At 33.4% G+C, this 20,413-nt stretch overlaps 1 protein-coding gene across 1 annotated transcript in view; it reads left to right on the forward strand.

The window, feature by feature from the left end:
* The window catches only part of Meltrin (meltrin), an 87,527-nt gene extending 67,334 nt beyond the window's left edge, over positions 1 to 20,193 (forward strand). Inside the window, exons 9-18 of the mRNA XM_065369135.1 lie at positions 2,704 to 2,873; positions 5,592 to 5,807; positions 8,266 to 8,367; positions 8,467 to 8,626; positions 8,706 to 8,846; positions 8,929 to 9,101; positions 9,196 to 9,397; positions 9,489 to 9,690; positions 9,775 to 9,910; positions 14,027 to 20,193. Of these exons, the coding sequence (XP_065225207.1) occupies positions 2,704 to 2,873; positions 5,592 to 5,807; positions 8,266 to 8,367; positions 8,467 to 8,626; positions 8,706 to 8,846; positions 8,929 to 9,101; positions 9,196 to 9,397; positions 9,489 to 9,690; positions 9,775 to 9,910; positions 14,027 to 15,905 (3,381 nt within the window). The 3' untranslated portion in view covers positions 15,906 to 20,193. The remainder of the gene's footprint in view (positions 1 to 2,703; positions 2,874 to 5,591; positions 5,808 to 8,265; positions 8,368 to 8,466; positions 8,627 to 8,705; positions 8,847 to 8,928; positions 9,102 to 9,195; positions 9,398 to 9,488; positions 9,691 to 9,774; positions 9,911 to 14,026) is intronic.
* Positions 20,194 to 20,413: the final 220 nt, after the last annotated feature.

The following is a 20,413-nucleotide window of genomic DNA, read 5'->3' on the forward strand; positions in this document are numbered from 1 at the left end:
ATCGAATTTTTTCATTGTTTTTCCGGTGATAAGTACGAAAATTTCTATGTAAAAATCACCCATCAAATTTGAATTTCAAACCTACATAATTTTTATTTAAAAAAAGGTTGCCCAAAAATGGAAATTTAGTCATTTATAAGTCATCAAAAGATCAGACTTTCATTTTTTTCGATTTTATTAGACACCAATAAAACCAATTTTTGCTAGAAGCTCCAGAACTGCTCGAAAACGGTCTCGATTGATTCGGGAGTTCGGTTTAGTACGAATCCAGTTCAGATTTTTACCTTTTGATTCACAAGATATTTTTATGGAAAACTGAAATACAATCAGGCGAATTTCAAAGATTTTCAAAAATAAGCTTAGAATCAAACAATCAACTTCGGCTTTAAAAATTTGGTTTTGGTGGTTGAGTTGGATGTTCTGTCAAAGAGATTTTGCGTAGATTATTTTTTTTATAGAAAGGAGGAGAGGCATTTTCATTTTGGAAAAGTTCTGATCTGATAAGCTTTTGGAAAAGCCCAATTTTTTGATTTTGTAAAAGTTTTTTTGAACAATTAGTGTCTTATTTTCTATAATTTTGAATTTCGAATACAAGTTCTGAATTTTGAAAATGACTCAAGATAATTATAAAATGGTTAAAAAGTTAGAAACTGTCGTGGGTGTTCTAAAAAATGTTAAAATAGCATCAAAATTATGAAAGTGTTCATGAAATTAGTTTGAAAAGAAGTAGGTAAAAATTAATGGAGTTAATATGTTGCAAAATCGTTAAAATATTCAAAACCAAAAAAAATTTAATGACGATTAAAAATGTAAAAAGTGCAATAAGTATGAAAATTTTGTTCTCAGAATAGGTTACTTAAATCTTTTTTTAATCTCGATGTTTGGACGATATTCAGATTTCTTGATCAACTTTCGAGTACATTTAACGAATTTCCTTAAATTTTGTAAAATTACTACCCATATTTTTGGAAATTGAAATGAGATTTATCAACTTTTACTGTCTTTTTCGCAATTTTTATGCCAAGTCAACAAATTTTTCTCTTATTTAATCACTATTCTGAAGAATTCTCGAAGCAATTTTTGTAGTTTTTTCCAATTTTTATCAAATATTTAAGTATTTTTTACCACTCTAGTATCATTTTGATATTTTTTTTATTTTCTTGTCAATTTTCATATTTTTTCCATTTTGATTTTGATTATTTCAAGCAATTTTTGTAGTTTTTGCTAATTTTTATCGAATATTTAGGTAATATTTTTTACCATTTTAGTATCATTTTTTTTTTTCATTTTCTTGCCAATTTTCATATTTTTTTCCATTTTGAACATTTCAAAGTTTTTTTGAAATCTCATTTTTTCAATTAGAATTTCTCAAATTGATTGTGTTCATTTCTTTCAGTTTCATTATTTTTTTCAATTTTATAAATTTTAGTTTAAGGGTCCAGTAAAGGAGATGGGCGGTGATGAGTTTTTCTGAATTTTGTCAATTTTAATTCATGTTTGTAATATTTTTACATTTTTTTAAAATTTCAAATACCATACTTATAGGGTGTCTAATAAGCTCTTGAAATATTGCAAAAAATTAAAAACACCCGAATTTCACCAAATGGTGTTGAAAATCGAAGAAACACTGACAAAATCTTTCATTTTCCATTAAAAATTCATTTAGCCAAAAAAGATTTGAAAAAAGCTCAGTTTGGTGGACTGGTCACGATTTAAAAGAGAGTGTCTCGTGAAGGTTCGAAAAGCACCTCCAAATGTTTGGAACACATTTTTGGAAGGAGTGCACTGTGCTCGAGATCCTGCAAAAATTTTCAAAAACTCTTGAGAAAGTCCTATTTACCGATTTTTTTAGACATCCTGTGACATTTTCTACTCTTGACTTGACTTTTCTGGGCTTTTTACTTCATTTTTTTTATCGATTATTTATCTGTTGTGCTCTCAACTTCGCATGTATCAAAAAAGTGGTTATTATCAAATTAAGATTTCCTTCCTTCTCTCTTCAAGTATTGATTCGTCTTGAAATTTAAAATAATTTAAATTGCAATTTTAAAAGGAAATTTTTCCAAAATTTTGATATTTTTTTTGTCAATTTATCAGTGTAGGTTATTTTTTGAAATGATCTTCAAGTTCTTTCGGTTTTTTGACATTTTTTTAATGCTCGAAATTATCATTTGTTTTGTATTGTTTCATTTCATCTTTGTTTTTGGTTGGCAACAATTGGCCAAAATTGTGTTTTTCTGCTTAGAAAGCGATGTTTGAAAAATCGATTGGATCTTTTCGTCCAATTATTATTCCTTTTTGGTGATTTTTCTATTTCTTGCTTTCCAAAGTTCAAATTTTTTGTTTGACAATAGGCACTCAAATTTCTGTTTTCAAATTTGTGAAAAGTTTTGGGGAAATTTTCAGAATTGATCAATTTTTTATTTGAAAGAATAATTTTTTCAAAATTTTTGGCGATTTAAATTTCAAAAAAAAAAAAATATTGATTAAGTATTCTTTTTTGATTTCAAACGCTTAATTTTTTCTCGTCTCACAAAAATTGTTTCTATCGATCTACCACTTTTTCTCACTGCTCATCTTCCATTTTCTGGCATTCATTCCGAAAAAATTTTCTGTTTCGTTATTCATGTACATATTTTAGTGCCATAACATAACATATTCAAAATAGCCTAACATGTTTTCTAATTTTTTTTTTTTTTGCAGCTTTACGTACCATTAAACATATTCATCGCGTTGGTCGGCGTCGTGATATGGTCGCGAGACGACGAAATCGTCTTAGAATCTAACGGAGACAAGACGCTGACGAATTTCCTAAATTACAGAAAGGATAGATTACTGCAAGAACATCCCAACGATAATGCTCAATTATTAACGTAAGCGCTCGTGTATAGCTTTAGGCACTTTCCAATTCACCCAGCACACAGATACCATGTACTGACCGCTATTGCTCGATAGTGTGTAATTAGCGAACGAAAATTACGCTAATAATGGGCGCATTTCACCTGAGCCCGGTCATCCGAAACTGCAGCTAACCGATGGTGCCTCATTCAGCGTCAGATGGTGATCGATGAAAGGAGGCTTTGTAGTAGTGGCTGCACTTTTGTGGTTCTTTTGATGGAAAAAATTCGCCAGGTGGTGGTTTAATTCGCTTATTTCGGCGACGAGTAATTAAATACTAGAATCAGGCGTGTCCCAAGTGGAACCGAAGAGAGGGTAGGGGTACAGATGGCTTTTGAGAAAATCTATAGCCTATTTTACTCGTATTTTACGAAATGATAATAATTCCCTAGTTGAAAAAATTCCTCTTGAAGGAAATAAAAGCTTTCAAGAAGTGAGACGAAAAATACACTATTTAAATTTTGAAATATCGCTGTTTCTTACGCCTACAAAATTTTCAAAAAAATTTCACAAATTTTCTTCTCATTTGGGAATTTTATTATTGTTCACTCGTTGCCTGAAAAAATGTTTCTCTCTGAGCTAAGAACGAGGATACATCTCCCACGACATATTTACGAGCTTTTTTCTATTACCGAACGATAAAGGGAAAATGTTAAATTTGTCTCGTTATTGGCTAAAGTACCTATACGTAATTTTATTTCAGCTGAGCTGAAAGCAGTGAATCTAAATCGGTATCTATTATAGGAACCTACCTACATTTTATTATTTTATTATATGGTTTCATCGATGACGACCGAGTAAAAAAAAAATATCAGGGGTTCGTAAAAAAAAACACTACGTAAATGGAAAATTTTCAGAAACGATAAAATTTCGTTATGTTTGAAAAAGAAAAAAAAATCAATGCCGAAAATTAAGAAACGTTTTATTTGATTCCGTTGTGTAAGAGGTTCCTAAAATTCTCATCGAGGAAATTTTCGAAAAAGTAACATTCAACGTAAGGTCGCAAAACTGAACTTGCTGAAGTTTTGGAGGTTGTTTTCGTAGCGTGAAAATGACCGACATAATTGTGATAAATGAGAGGTAACCTTTGGTTAAAAATTTCATCCCGGCAGGGGTTCGTAAAATGAATGGATTTTTTTCTCATTTTGGGCTTCAGATTTGTGGTCAAAATGGTTCGAAACCGGGATGAGAATCGATTCGAGGTTTGCGATTTATTTTCTGCCCTTCGAGGATGGCTAAGTGGAGGAGGGGGGGAGGTACCCGCAGGACGTTGTAGAATAGTCGAAGTTGTGTTGAATTGAAACTACAGTGTTGTTTATTGTCAAATTTTTTTGTAGGTCGGGAGTTATCGAAATGAAATTTTTAGGGTTTAACTACTCGATCAATGTAATTTTCAACGGATGTTGCTACGAGCGATGATAAATTAGGAAATGGATTGTTATCACGACGACTTGCATAGATAAAAACACACAGAAAAATAAACCTTTATCTTTTTGTATTCGTGGTGTGATTAGATATACATTTTTTGTACGAAGATAGATGGTTAAAATTGTGGAAAACGTTCGTTTATGAAATTTTAGATTACGATTATTCGATGCAACGTCTAAAGAGATGAAAAAATTATCGTCTGTGAGTAAATTCAGTTTATTTTAGGGCCAGTGTGTCTGAAAAAAATCCGTGGAATAGGAAATTTTTAAATTCATTTTGTTAACCGATGTGCAAAAATCGTAACTTTTCATCATCCAATGAAATAATTTCTTTCGCGGTTGATAAAACGAAAATTTCATCAATTTTTTTTTGCTCAGAAAAAAAACCAACTTCAATTCTCATTAAATTGAATTTCACTGTACGTCGTAATTTTCTTCTTCTTTTATTAGATCGAACGAATTGTAAATTATTATTTTTACGTAGAATTCGTATACTTAGAGATGCTATTAGAAGGTCTTCGGTTTCATCTAATCTTATATTGCGAACCAACCAGCAACGCGAGAATACAATTTCGAGTTAATTTTTTATCGTCTCATATTACGGGTTCCCAAAATAGTATGTATCTCGTTCGAAAGAAGAATACGAGTAAATTCGATTCACGAACGTGATACGAGTACATAGAAACCAAAAACACCAACACCGGAAAAAGAAAAAAAACAATCTTGAGGTTAAAAATGGAAAACGTTATCGTACCTCTTACTTAATTAGCAGTTTCGCAAAATTTACTACATTCTCGTAAATTTATTTCCCCTTATCTCGAGCAATTGAAATTTTCGTGTTCTTCTCTTATCTACCATCTAATAAAATAAAACAGAAAAAAAAAATTGGATGTAAAATACTCCGCTCATTAGTGAAACTTTATCGTGAAGATAGGTACCTTATATGTACGTAAAGGTATATTCAAATATTTATCAATGAACATGATTGTAAATGGGGCATTGTACATGTATGTACATACTTACATATAAATATTACAATTATTATGTACAAATCTCGTCGATTTGTTGTTATCTTTATTAGTTCTGGCTCGACGGTGTCTTTGGATTGATAAAGAAAAGCAGGAAAGTGCAGGGGCAATGTGTCAGTACTTGGCAGATGTATTTGTGCTTAATAATAATTCATTGACTTACTTGGCACGTGTATCACATGTAGTTACTCGTACCTGCCTATGTAATTATTTGTTGGTATTTTTTTTTCATTGTTAGACGGATGCAATTTAGCGAAGGCGTTGTGGGTAAAGCGTTAAAAGGGCCTATTTGCACATTCGAGTTCAGCGGAGGAGTCAACGTGGATCATAGTAATACGATTGGAGTTGTAGCGTCGACGGTGGCTCACGAAATGGGACATAATTTGGGCATGGAACACGATACTCCCGAGTGCTCTTGTCCTACTGAGAAGTGCATCATGTCTCCGTCATCTAGGTACGTGTATTTTGAGTGGGAAATGAATCGAATTTAACGTAGGTTTTGAAATTTGATTATTTTTTGTTTTAAAATGAATCATCGTTCGAGAGATATTAGCTTGTAGGAATGAGTGAATCATTCGGTCTTGGGAGATTTCCTTTTGAGCGAATTGGTCATTTTTTTGTAATGAATTTTACATGGGGAAAATCTATTCAAAACTGAATCGTTCGCGAACGATGTGATATAGTATTGAGTTATTTGGACCAATATTGGTTGTTTGGAAATCATTTTCGATTCGAATTTGCATTTTTTTTTTGGCTGGAATTGAGCCAGATTTACTATAAAAAAAATTAAGCGAATCAGCTGAATATTGAATAATTTTCTCAAAATTCAGTCCTGTCTCAACTGTAATGAATTTTTACTGATTTGATTCGATACTATATAATTTGATCACTCGTGAACGACTTATTTGCAGTCGATTCAATCGTTCGCGAACGACTTTGTTAAAAATCTATGATTAATTGATTTGCATCGATTTGATTTTATGAAAATTTAATCGTTCGCGAACGACTCATTTGAAGTCGATTCATTCATTTGCGAACGATTTGTATGAAAAAAGTTGATGATTCTTTCGCACTGAAACTGATTCAATTGTTGTAAAATTTTATCGTTCGCAAACGACTCATTCGTGACCTCATTGTTTGCGAACAAAAGTTGATGATTCACTTTCTGAATCTGATCTGATTTGATAAAAATTTGATCGTTCGCGAACGAATTGTGTGAAAAGATGAATGATTCATTCACAATTGATTCGATACAAATTCGATTCGATCACTCGTGAACGATAAAAATTGATGATAAGTTAATGATTCTTTCGCACTGAAACTGATTCGATTTTATGAAAATTTGATCGTTCGCAAACGACTCGTGTGAAATGAAACAAGTTACAATTTGCTTGTTCGTATCGATTCGAGTCGATATGATTGAAATTCGATCGTTTGCGAACGACTCCTTAGAAGTCGATTCACTCATTTGTGACCATTTTGTATGATAAAAAAGTTGATGATTCATTCATACTGAACTGATTCGATTTGATGAAAATTTTATCGTTCGCGAACGACTGATTTGTAGATTCGTTTTCTGAAGTGGTATGTTGAAAATTCGATCGTTCGCAAACGAATCATATGAACAAATTGATGATTTGTTTACGTCATTGATTCAATGAAAATTTGATCGTTCGCGAACGATTCACTTGAAATCGATTTGTTCATTCGTTCTCGCTCTTGCGCAAATGATTTGTTTGAAGAAGTTATACCTAATTCGTTCGAAAAATGATTTCTGATTTGATGCAATAAAAACCGGATCGTTCGCGAACGAATCGTATGAACAAATTGATGATTTTGTTTACGTCATTGATTCAATGAAAATGTGATCGTTCGCGAACGATTCACTTGAAATCAATTTGTTCATTCATTCATTCGTTTGTTCGTTCGTAAATGATTTGTTACTGTTTGAAGAAGTTATACCTGATTCGTTCAAAAAATGATTTCCTAATTTGATGCAATAAAAATTCAATCGTTCGCGAACGACTCATTTGTACACTCGTTCTCAGAATTGGTATGTTGAAAATCCGATCGTTCACGAACGAATCGTGTGAAGAAATATATGATTCGTTTACATTGATTCAATAAAAATTTGATCGTTCGCGAACGATTCACTTGGAATCGATTTGTTCGTTCGTTTATTCGTTAGTTCGCAAATGATTTGTTCGAAGAAGTTATAATTCGTTTGCAAAATGATCGCCTGATTCAATTCAATAGAAATTCAATCGTTCGCGAACGATTCATTTCAAATTGATTCGTTCGTTCGCGAACGATTTGTGCAAAAAATTGAAATTCGGTTGTTTGTGAACGATTTTATAGAATTACGATTCATTTTGCAAAAAATATATTCTAGAAAAATTACGATATGGTGCGATAGAGAAAAAACAATTCAGAATCAAGAGTGGTGAATCGAGCGCAATTCTGAATTCGATTCAGAATCGCGATTCTCGATTCTTCTTATTTTTTTTTTTAAAGAAACCCACTATAGGACTAGCTTTCAATTTTTTTGCGATTCACGATTCTTTTAAAATTTTAAAATTTTAGTTTTCGTTTCAAAAAATTTGCCATTTTGTTGAAAATTTTGAGTTGTGATTTGTATTTTTCTAAAACCTTTGTAATGTGTATTCAATTTCAACTTTCAAGGTGCATTTTTGGTTGGAAACCCCGAAAATGCAAAAATTCATAAAAGGTGCAAATTATCAACTGCTATGTGCTCTATTTTTTAAGCTTAGAATTTATTGCATCGCGAATTGCAGCTCAAAAGAGTCCAATTCACAAAATCAAAAAGTCGCCCCAACTCTGTGATGTGATGATGGGGGTCTCAAAAAATTCAATATTGAACTAATTCGAATTGTTTTTCTTTTCCTCTTTAGTTCCTCCACGACTACAACTGAATGGAGCTCTTGTAGTATTGAATATTTAACTGTGGCATTTGAACATGGGATGGATTATTGCTTGAGAAATAAACCAGAAAGGTTGGTACCACTTCAGATCATCGTTTGAGATTTTTTCATTTTTCAATCTGCGATAAAAAATTGTCTTCCTATTCAAAAACATGTTTTTTTTCTCTACAGCTTATTCGATGGTCCAGTTTGTGGCAACGGTTTCGTCGAAGATGGAGAACAATGCGATTGCGGATTAAAAGAAAGATGCAATAATCCTTGTTGCAACGCGTCCACTTGCATGTTGCATGCGAATGCTTCCTGTGCCACCGGAGAATGCTGTGATTTACAGGTATTTACATCTCGATTCCATAAATTGAACGCTTCATAAATCTGAATATTTTTAATGGGTGTTTTTTTCTTCTTTGAAGACTTGCAAACCTCATACAGCTGGTACAATGTGTCGAAGTGCTGATCGAGAATGTGATCTACCTGAATACTGCACTGGACAATCTGAATACTGCCCCGAGGATGTGTATAAAGTAGATGGTGAATCTTGTAATAAAGCAATGGTAAGTTGGAATTCGAATTGAACTTAAACTTCCCATGTTAAGAAACCATGAAATTAACTCTTGATTTTTTTTCTTCTCAAAGGCGTACTGCTATAAAGGTAATTGCAGAAGTCATAGTGATCAATGTAGGCTGTTATGGGGTCCATCTGGTCAAAGTTCGGATATGCAGTGTTACCAGCAGAATATCAAAGGAAACAGGAGTGGGAATTGCGGTTATAATCGATTGAATATGTCGTACATCAAATGTAAAGACGAGTAAGTGTTCATATTTCAATCTTTTGTTCGTTTGCGAATGGTTTGAATTTTTTTCAGCACTAGAAAATGACTAAAAATCGGATTTATTACGCAGGAATGTGTACTGTGGTATGTTGCAATGCAAACATTTCAACGAGAAATTAGAATTCGGTATGGAATCGGTTGCCATCTTATCCCATTTCTTCATCAGTGTCGATAACGCTGTGATACCTTGTCGAACTGCCATCGTTGACTTGGGTTTGAACGAGGTGGACCCTGGTTTGGCTCCCGATGGTGCTAAATGTGGTGAAAACAAGGTGAGTAAATTTTCCTCGACGAACAATAAATTAAAATTTTTTCCCTTTCTTTTTTCTAATAATTGTTTTGTTTCAATTTGCCATTTTTCAGATGTGTTTGAACCAAAAATGCATGGAAATCGGTTCATTGAGGGCAATGTCCACCCCTGGAGCTTGTCCCCATAATTGTTACGGCAACGGAGTATGCAACAGCAAAGGACACTGTCACTGTAAAGATGGATTTGATCCGCCATACTGCGAGTATCCAGGAGTGGGAGGTAGTTTAGATTCCGGGCCAGCTTCAAATCCTAATGGTAAGTTTGGGAAAAATTTTCACCATACCAAAAAAAAAAACAGAAATTTTATTAAATTGTGATGTGCATTTTTTCTCCTTACAGTTCCTACTCGTATCACAGCGATTTTCTGGGTTTTGATGCTGCTGCTGGCACCGCTGCTGCTGATCCTCATCTTGTATTCGTATTACGTTCGCAAGAGTCCGTCGTATTTCTGGAAACGTGGCCAAAGACGCACAGTGTATGTACCGTTTTTGGAACGTTTTGAAAATTGTAGATTGTTTAATAGTAATGGTATCGGTGGTGGTTCGTGGTCATCTTGGGTGCACTATAGACCCGAATGGTGGACTAAAGCTACTAATGCTACGCGACCCACGCAAATCGTCAGTCGTAAATCATCGTCCACCATTCATAATTCGCATGACCAGAGACCTGTTACTGTCTCGCAGACTGTGGATATCGTGCATACTCACTTAGTTGGCTCAAACCATAACGCCAATAGTAAAGTTAACGTGGTGAGACCATTCGTGAGACCCAGCCAATTACCCCCTCCGCCAAAGGCACCCATTACAGGATCAAAAATCTCCCCTTTGAGGGGTATTTCGAAATCGGATATCAAACCTGTGATCATCAATGAGCGAGACTTGCATGTAGAAACATCACAACAACGCTCAGACAGCCAGGAAAGTGTTTATGCTGAAATTGGCTCTCCACTCATTAAACAAAGTCAATTTTCTTACGACGACGATTGTAATATTTACGATACTCCTGAGGATGTGATTAAACTCCCTCCCAAAGTCGATACTCCAGTTCATACACCTAGCGTTCCACCAAAAACGGAGATAATTGCTGGTCTCAAACCAAAAGTCCCTGTTGCGACTTCGATGCCTAAAAAGCTTCCTGCGAATGCTGATTTGAATAAAGAAATGGCTGAAAAGTTGAGTACTGTGTTGAAAAGTGCTGCTCACAATAAGCTCAAAACTAACGCTGCGAATAAAAGTGATAATTTGAATGCTAGTCAAGCGAATAATAGTGTAGAGTCTAGTGATGTTGATAGTGTAGATGTAGCTCAAAAGTTTGGTGTCGTTTTGAAATCAGCAGCTTTAAAGAAGGAGAATGCAACACCTGTTGTTAAAAATACAAATGTTGAGTTACCTTCTCAAAAGTTTACCGCTGTTTCAAAACCCACTGTTCAAAGTCAGGTTAAGAAACCTGTTCCGGCGAACAAACCAATTAACCATACGACTCAGAAATTTGGCGGTGTTTCGAATAAGGCTGTTCCAAAAGTAGTCAAAGAAAGTGATGAGCCAATCGCTGAGTCGAAAGGTGTTAATGATTTGAAGAGAATGTTTGAAAAGAAGACGTGATGAATGGTCTTGCCTGATTTTTTATATTCCTTTTTATCGGTGTATTTAATTTATTTCTCATTATTCGACGATATCTTCATTTTTTTATACTCAAATGCTGTAGTTACCAGAATCACTGCCTGCTTTTTGGAGACACAGCTTTCCTATATTTATACGTATTTGCATGTTTCTTAGTTTTTTTATTTTTTATATTTTCAGTGTGTTTTTTTTGCACATTTGAATCATTCGTTTCAGAAAAGATATAAAACATACTGATCTGGCATGTAAAATTTGAAATTGTTTCCAAAATAATTTATCAGCATTTCAAATTTTAGACAATTAATTTTAACTTTTTGGAGATATGGTTCAGTTTTACTTGTCGGATTTATGTGCTTTAGCTTATTTTTAAAACGACTGATTCATTTTCGTTTTGAATGTGCTATTTTACTCATTCCTTTTTTTTTTAATTTTAGTTTTCTTTTTCATTTTTTTGTATTTAGTTTCAATTTTTTTTTGTATTTTTTTTTTTTTTACCAATATTGCATTTTAGTACAAAATATAGTCATGTTTTTTGTTTTGACTTTTTTTTGTTTGTTTTTGTTTGATTTTTTTCTCCATTAATACATAAAAAACAACTTACTTACTAATTTCACCATGTTTGCAATTGCACTGTTTGAATTGATGAGCTTGATTGGTTTATTCACGTAGATTTTTCATTTCACTGATTGCTTCGATGTGTGAATTGTACAATAATCCATATTATTTTTTAAATTAGAAATAAAAGAATTCCTGGACTGACGTTGGAATTTCGGGTGTAAATTGAGTTTGATTCGTTTTGAAAATTTCATCAATTTTGCTCTTTTTTCTCATATATTTTTTTTTATTTTACAACTTTTTTTTCTGTTCTTTGGAATATCTTTGTACTTTAATTTCTTTCAATTTTATTTACTTTTTGACTCGCTGCTCTTCTTCATTTATTTTTTTATTTTTATTTCTGTCTTTTTTTTCAGTTCAGTTCTATTTCCTTTTTTCCCCTTGAATTTCACCAAACTTCGTCAAATTCATCATTTTTTAAAAATTTACTTATTTTCTCTTCTTTTTTTACAACTCTTTACTGTATAGTATATTTTTATTTCACTGTTTTAAAAGGATTCATCGATCGACGATGGAATTCCGAGTGTAAGAGTAAATTGAGTTTATTCAATTTGAAAATTTCGTCAGATTTGCTCTTTTTTCTCTCATATTTTTTTTTCATTTTTCAACTTTTTTTTGACTTACTATTCTTCTTTATGTATTTTTCAATTTTCATTTCTGACATTTTTTTTTTTTCATTTCAGTCATTTCCATCTCCCTCTTGTTTTCTTAAATTTCACCGAACTGTCGGATTTATCATTTTTATTAATTAATCTCTTTTTTTTTTCTTTTTTTGCAATTCTTCACTCTAGTATATTTTTATCTCATCATTTTGTTGATTTGATTTGCAATTTGCATGTAATTTATCGCATTAAAACGTATTAACGAATGACAATGCGCTGGTGGCTGGATTGTGGATTTTTGTTTGTTGATCATTTGGCGCTTGTGTGATTTTCAAGTAATTTCGTAGAATGGCTAAATGGTAATTTGGATCATTTTATTATTGTAATTTTAATGACGTTTGTGTGGGAATTAAATTTTTGTGATGCTCTGATCTCTTTTCCCTTCTTCCCTCTTATCATCTGGGAATCAATTTTGACCATATTTGATAGGCTGAAATGAAATGGTAAAATCACGTTTTGATTTCGATTCAAGTTTTTGGATTTTACGAGAAAATAGTTCACAATTTTTCAATTTTCCTCCAGATTCAAAAAAAGTATTTCTAAAAGTCCTCCAAAATTGAAAAAAATCCAGAGACAGTTTGGTAAAAAATCAAGAATCCTCCATTTTTGTGGCAGAATTTTCAAAAATACTTAACTCTCTTGTCAAGAAAAAATCATTTTTGGTCTCTCGAGCAAATTCAACTTCTTTGTAAGGAACTTCAAAATTTAAAAAATTGAAAAAAAATGAAATAAAAAAAATCTACACACAATCATTAAAAGTTGTTAGATTCTGCTCAAAAAATTTGGATTTTCAAACAAAATGTTCAATTCTTGTATCAGAATACTTTAATGACCCCCCCCCCTCGTATCACCATCAATATTAGTCCTCTTGTACGGAGCCGAACCCTCGAGTCGAAAAAAAATTAAATGAAGGTGGATGAATTTTTTTTTGATTTTTCGTATTTTTTCAACATTTTAAATTCTTATTAGTTCAGCATGAAAAAAAGAGCACAGGAGAATATCATTGTTTAAAGATGAGGAAGGGGGGGGGGGGGGGTATTGGCGAGGTGACTAGTTAGAAGAATTCGTACTCAGAAATTGAAAATCATTGAGCAATTTCTTTCACTTTTCGGGGAACCGTAGATGGTTTTTTCTTTGATGAGGAGGGGGGAGGAGGATATTCCATTTTTTGATTTTTTTCAACTTGAGACTTCGTAGATTTTTTCTGAAAGGGGGTATTTGGAAGTATTCTGACGCAGAAATGGGGGAAAAAATTCACAAAATATTTGACGACTTTGATCTCATTTTTCTCCCACTTTGGAGCCTTTTGTTGGCTTTGTACAGGTAGATCAACATAATTATTGTTTGATGTATTGAGGGAGTTTTTTTTTGACCTCCCCTCCCCCCCAAAAAAATGATTCGCAATCATGACTTTTGTTGTAATTGTTGCCAGTTTAGATAATCTCAAAAGGGACTTAAGAGTATTAAGGCCAAAAAAAGCTCCAGATCTGAACGTAATGCATGTGTTTTGAAAAACCTACCAAACAAAAATTCCAAAAATATATACTCTTATCCAGAAAAATCATTCATCACCCTCTCCTCCCCCCTCCCCTTCCTCCACACAAACGTCTCATTTCGTTATTAAATTACATTTAATATTCCGAAATTTAAAAAATTAACGTCACCAAAAATTAAAAAATGCTCGATAATTTACAGGCACTGCGAGAAATCCATCCAAATCCACATCAATCGCAACGGTCAATCGAGCGGCGGCGGCGGCAGCGCGAATGGCAGCAGCACCGTGCAGTCTTTGCTAGCCAACGACAAATCTTCGGCCGAAGAGAACCACGTCGTCGGAGGTGGTCCTCGTCTTAAAGATGGCCTCATCGGTAACTTCAAAGGATTCAGCATAACTCCAATTTCCGGCGCCAAGAACACCTCGTCGAAACCAACTCCTGTTCGTCCAGCTCCAACAACTCCGGCAAAAACACCCATTACGAGACCAGCACCACCTCCTCATACCGTTCCAGTAGCTGCCGTCAAACCTATGCGAATCGCTCCAAGTGCTCCTCCTGCACCGCCAGTCGTGAATAGTCAGCATGTTGGCGATGTTTCAAAAACACCTCCTGTGCTGCCTCCTCCGAACAATCAGTCTACAGCTAGACCTTTGATAAGTTCTCCTGTGCTGGATAATACGACATCGTCTACGGTCAAAGAACTCATCAAGAAGGATTTACCAGCTCGACCCGCGCCTCCGGTGCCTTCTGCGGCGAAGACCAATAGACCTTCTTCGACTCCTGGTACGTTGGAGGTGAATTTAGAAGATTTAGAAGTGGTCACGAAACCGTCGCCGAAAGAGCAGAGCATGACGTTGAACAGGATAGCAAGTTTTATCTCGAAATCAGCTCAGCATCATACGAGTAAGGCTGCAGAAGACAGAAGAGACGGTGTGGGCACGTTGAAGGCTGCTAAAATAAATAAAGATACGTTGAAAAATCTCAAAATATCGGATCCGATCCCACTGAGCGAACCGACAATGCCGGTGAATCCGTTGCCTTTGTCCAAAGAGCAGGAGAAAACTGTTGTGATGAGAGCTCAAAGTCTGAGACAGAATCCTAAAAAGGAACGTCCATCGATCCATTCCTTCGGTTCGGTTCGGCTGCCTGCGAATCGTCGACCGACCAGTATACCAGCTTGTTCGAGACCCACGTCGCCTCCCCCGTGTCCCCCTTCGCAGCAGCAGACTGCCACATCACAACCTCACAGCTCGGGGAAATCGTATTATAATAATTATCCCGCCAACGAGAACGATACCGAAGATAATATCTACGCTGTGATCGAAGAAAGTCCTAGTGAAGAAGAGATCAAAAGCCCAGATAATTCGCCTTCGAAAAAGGCGGCCACTTTGGCCAATACCAGCGGTGGTTTGCTGAACGAGATAGTCAACGAGATCCAGGCTCGTAATATTGATTCGATTTACTCGACGCATCATCCGACCAAGAAAAAATCATCGCGAGATGATGCCAACGATTCATCTTCATCGTCGCCTAATGAAAATCAATTATACGAGAATACCTCTTCGTGTACGGACGAGTACCCTAAGTCAAGCTCGAGTTCGACCAACTCCGGATACCTGATGCCGATTCGAAATCCGGCCACGAACAAGTCGAGTACACCTAGTTCAAAAATCCAAGTACCTGAGAAATCAGCTCCCGGATATAAACCTTTTAGCGATTCTAAAAAACAAATCACCCCCATTGTACAATCTTTACACACGAAATCCAGGCTTTCTTCGGATAGCAGCTTAGCGAATTCTAGTCAAGATACGACGACGACGGCGAAGAAACTAGCGCCGGGTAATAAATCGACTGTAAGCTCAGCTATTAGTAAATTTCAACCTGACGATCAAGTGAAAATTAAACCGAGTATAATCAAACCTAAACCTGCCCCTGGTAAGGTAAACGCTGCTGCTAAACCTGCCAAAGCTCCTAGTGTCGCGTCCATTCAACAGAAATTTGAAACTCAGGCAAAGTCTACACCCAGGAGTAGCTTTAATAATAAGACAGATTCTAGTAGGTCTAGTTTTAAGAAATGATGATTCTAAGTGTGTGTTTTTTTTTAGCGATTCGACTGATTTTTTTTCATGTTGTTGTTGTTGTTGATGTTGTGATGATGGTATTTGTCGAAAGGTTTCGTGGTTTTGTGATGATATCGTGTGATGACGAGATGCTTTCGAGCAATGATTTAGAAAGGTTGAAATTATGATGCCAGGTTTTGAAAGTTGATTCGTCGAATACGTTGTCTGACGACGAACGAGTTGAATTTGATTTTCTCGCGAGGATTAATTGATGGTCGAAGGGTGTCTAAAAAGTTTTGCAACGTTGAAATTGTTAAAAAAGTTGGGAATTTTTTTTTTTGCTGGATACTCTGAATGAAGACGATTCTGCCAATCTGATGTCAGAATTTGAAAAAATGTTGGCATTTTTTTTTATGAGACAAGAGTCTTTTTTGTTGGGGAAGGTCATTGCCCATCTTATGCGTCCAATGTCTCAAGTAAAATGTGCCAATGTTCAGTTTTTTTTTCTTCAAAATTTCATGTAGTCTGAAAAAATTGTTTCTAAATCTGAGTTTCACTTCTTCTAATTTTCGTCAAAATCTCCAGAATTCAAAATGTTGAAAACTGCGTTTATTTCGAGAAAAATTATGTAAAAATTATCTCAAAAGTATTCCCATTTCCCCTCCCCTCCAATTTTTATTATTCATTTTCAATTTTAATCTGAGGAGAAGTTGACGAGGGGTGAGGCGGAGGCTGAAAAAACTACGTGAAAAATGCCTGCCAAAAATAGTCTTGAAATAATTTCAAACGTCTTTATGAAAATTTCAGTTCTCTTCTTCTCACTCTTTTTCTCTCTCTACAAAATCTGCAAATTTCAAAATTTGTTGAGAAATTATTTTTTTGGAAAAAATCTTATAAAAATTTACTCGAAGATGTTATTGGTTTATTCATTTATTCGTTGAATATCCCAGATGGCAAATGGGAGGGGAAAAGAGGTAGAAGAAGAATGCATGAAAAATGGTTCATTTTTTATGCACTCCTTTTTTACCTCTTTTTCTCTAAAAAATTCGGTAGGATTGACTTCAAAATTACCTATTTGATGAAAATTTGAGTTCTCTTTCCTCACCCCCTTGCTTCTGTAAAATCTCAAAATTTCAAAATGTTGAAAAAAATTTGGAAAAAACTTATGAAAATTATCTTTGATGTTTTCAATCCATTTTTTAAAATTCATTTCAATTTATACCTTGACAAAGGAAAGAGAAGGAAAGGAATGGAGTGGAGGGGAGAGGAGGAGAAAAAACAAGGATAGTGAATGAAAAATTGTTTCAAATGACTTCAAAAAGACTAAGTATATAAAAATTTGAAAGCTCTCCCAGTTTCCCCTCATCTTCTCACTTCTGCAAAAACTCTAAATTTTAAAATATCGAAAAAAAGTTTTTTTGTAGAAAAAATTTTTCGAACTTGAAAATTTTTTTTATCAAAATATTTTTTATCTATTTTTTTCATCGAGAAATCTGTTTCGAAATTATTTTTAAAAGGCATCTCTCCTCCCTCTCTTCTTCTCAAAGAAATTTTCCGGAGCTCAAAATGTTGGGGAAAAACAAAAAAGTCTAATTAAAATAAACTTGAAATTATGTTTCACTCAACTCGTTTCTTTATTCTCATTTCAACCTTTATTTTTGAAAGAAGTGGAGGGGAGAGGGAGATGAAGAGGGCTGGGTAAAAGATGTCATTTTTCTGTGTTTTTATCAAATTTTTAAAATGATGAGAAATTGGGTAAAAGTGGCGAAAAAGTTGTTCGAAAATATATTTAAAAAACATCTCCCTTCAAATTCTCTAGAGCTCAAAATGTTGAGGGAAAAGAAGAAGCCTCATAAAAATTAACTTGAAATTATTAGCTACGTATTCAACTCATTTCTTTATTCCCATCTCAAATTCTATTTTTTGTAGGGGAGAGGAGGAGAGAGGGAGAAAGCTAAGTAATAGGCGCCATTTTTCTGCGTTTTAATCAAATTTTTAAAAATGATGAGAAATTTCGTGAGTTAAAAAAAATTGTTTTATTGGCTAAAAAACGATAAAATTATGGCTGCGATCAAATAAAAATTTTCGCATGAAAAAACCAAAAAAATTTCCGTCCATCTTTTCCCTTTCTTCTTTTGTCATAAAATTTTTTTTCGGGATCAAATTGTCAATTTTCTTTTAAAAATTACCTATCTGCACATTTTTATGAAAAAGTAAAGGTTTTTTTTCTCGAAAATTATTATTTTTTTCAGTTTTGAGTTTTGCTGTAAGTATTAAACATTTCCTGGGGAAGGGGGGGGGGGAGTTGAAATTTTTTTCTCATCTTTTGGGGATCATTTTACCACAATTTTTACGTAGTTGAGCTCGTTGAAATTTTTAAAAATGTTGCGGATTCCTTCAAAATAATTAATTTTTTTGATGTGTCCTAAAAATGAACACTGAACAGTCTGAAGTGTCTATATGTATTAATCTTGATTCTCAATTAGGTATTCTAAAAAAAGTGAAAAATAGTGTTTTGGAATTTTATGACGATAATTGGAAGAGGTAGAGGGGTTAGGATGAAAAATGCGATTTTTTATTTTTTTTTATGATTGTTTTGAACAAATTATTTTTATTCTGAATTTTGATTAGAAATATTTTCTTACATATTTTGTTTATCTTGAAATTATTATTAGCAATTAATGCCCTGAAAATGACTGAAATGATAAAGAGGGAGGAGGGGGGGGGGGTGCTTCTAAAAAAATTTTCAAAGCAATTTTCATTTGAAAATTTATTATCTTGGGTCTTGATTTAAAACAATGTGACCTATGTATTTTCCTAGTTGAATTTATCTTGAAATTTTTGAAAACTGTTGGGAAAAATACCAAAAGTGTAGAATTTTTTGCCCAATGAATATTAAAAATTTGGACCAATGCTTCTAATGAATGACTGTGTATTCAATATCAAAAACTCTCAGGGCTCAATTGACCAATCGTATTTGACGAATCACTTTGAAAAAATATCATAAAATTCACTCTAGTGACCCGTTTGAATGATTCAAGGTGCTACATCTGAAACTCAACTCACGTTTTGTTACCGATTTACTGAAAGTGCTTCGTTTACTGTATGTACATTGCGGAAATATTGTGATAGAAAATGATATTTTAGAAGCTTGCGAAACGAAAGAGAATATTGATTAGGTAGTTTATATAGAAAAATGAAAATTGTGTTCAATTTATGCATATTATTATATAAGACATAAACAAATTGATATCTATTAGGATAAAACTATATTCTACATTGTATTTTTGAGACACTTCATTTTTAAAAGGTGCTGGAAAATGAAACGATTTTCATTTTCTTCGTATTTCATTGTCATCAGTCTCTCTCTCTATCTCTTTCTCTCTTTCTTTTATTTGTTTTTTTTTTACATAATGTGTTTGTTTTTTTTCCTTTTTTTTTCTTTAATGATTTATAATGTACTTTGTGCCTGTAGTATTTTTCTTTTGTAAATCTGTATGATTTTTTTTTATTTTTTTTTTTTTTATTATGTATTTAAATTTTATTACGTTTAATTTATTTATGTATTTGCATGCAAATGGGAGCGTTTACCTAGTACGACGACGGTGCGTCGATTGAAGGTTATTTTGTTGTATCAAATTGCACCATATGTGTATAGGATTTTTGTTGAATATTGTGTACTGCTCAATATGTGATATGATTCGTGATACTTTTACGCGTAGTGTGATTATTATAAACTTATAATCGGATTACAGAAAAAAATTTACAATATACTTTGGCTGAGTTCCCCCTTCATACCTCTCTGTTTCTGCATATTAAATGAGTACATAGGTACTTATAGATAGATATCGCGTAATGAACTATCAACGATACGATTATAAGCAGCTTTTTTTTTTATTACGAATCGACTCGATATATTTTTTTATGATATGTTATTGATATCTACTAAATTTACCCACATTTTCATTTTTGTGTGTATATTTTTTTTTTGACAACCAATCTATAAAATGGTTACCAATTTTGTGTGTACGCTGCATTTATGTTTATTTTTCAATTTTTTTTCTTTCCTTTTTTCTAATTGGCTCATTATATTGTAATGTGTGATTGTTGTGTTTTTTTTCTCCTTTATATATTCCGATTCGACGAATTTTATATATAAAATTATTACGAAATTGAAAAAAAATTAATAAAAACATTGTATAATTTTCATTCACTTTTGTATTAAGCCAAAGGTTATTGCATTAAGGAAATAAGACATCGCTTGTTCCTTTCATAGATGATAATAAAGTTGTCGTGTATTTTTTCATATCGTTGTATTTATTTTATGGTAATTTTCATGTCTGATTTTCCTAGTCGCATTCTATAATTTCAATTAAAATGAATGGAGGTTGTACGAATGTTTGATTATGTAAAATTATCTTAAATATGTTCCTCGGGCGATGCAACTATTAGGTAGATAAATGAATTTTAATTCAATTTACTGACAGGGTGTTCTAAAAATTCCTCGTGGGAAATTTCAATATGTA

Source organism: Planococcus citri, chromosome 5 (genome assembly GCF_950023065.1).
Source record: "Planococcus citri chromosome 5, ihPlaCitr1.1, whole genome shotgun sequence".
Taxonomy (NCBI): domain Eukaryota; kingdom Metazoa; phylum Arthropoda; class Insecta; order Hemiptera; family Pseudococcidae; genus Planococcus; species Planococcus citri.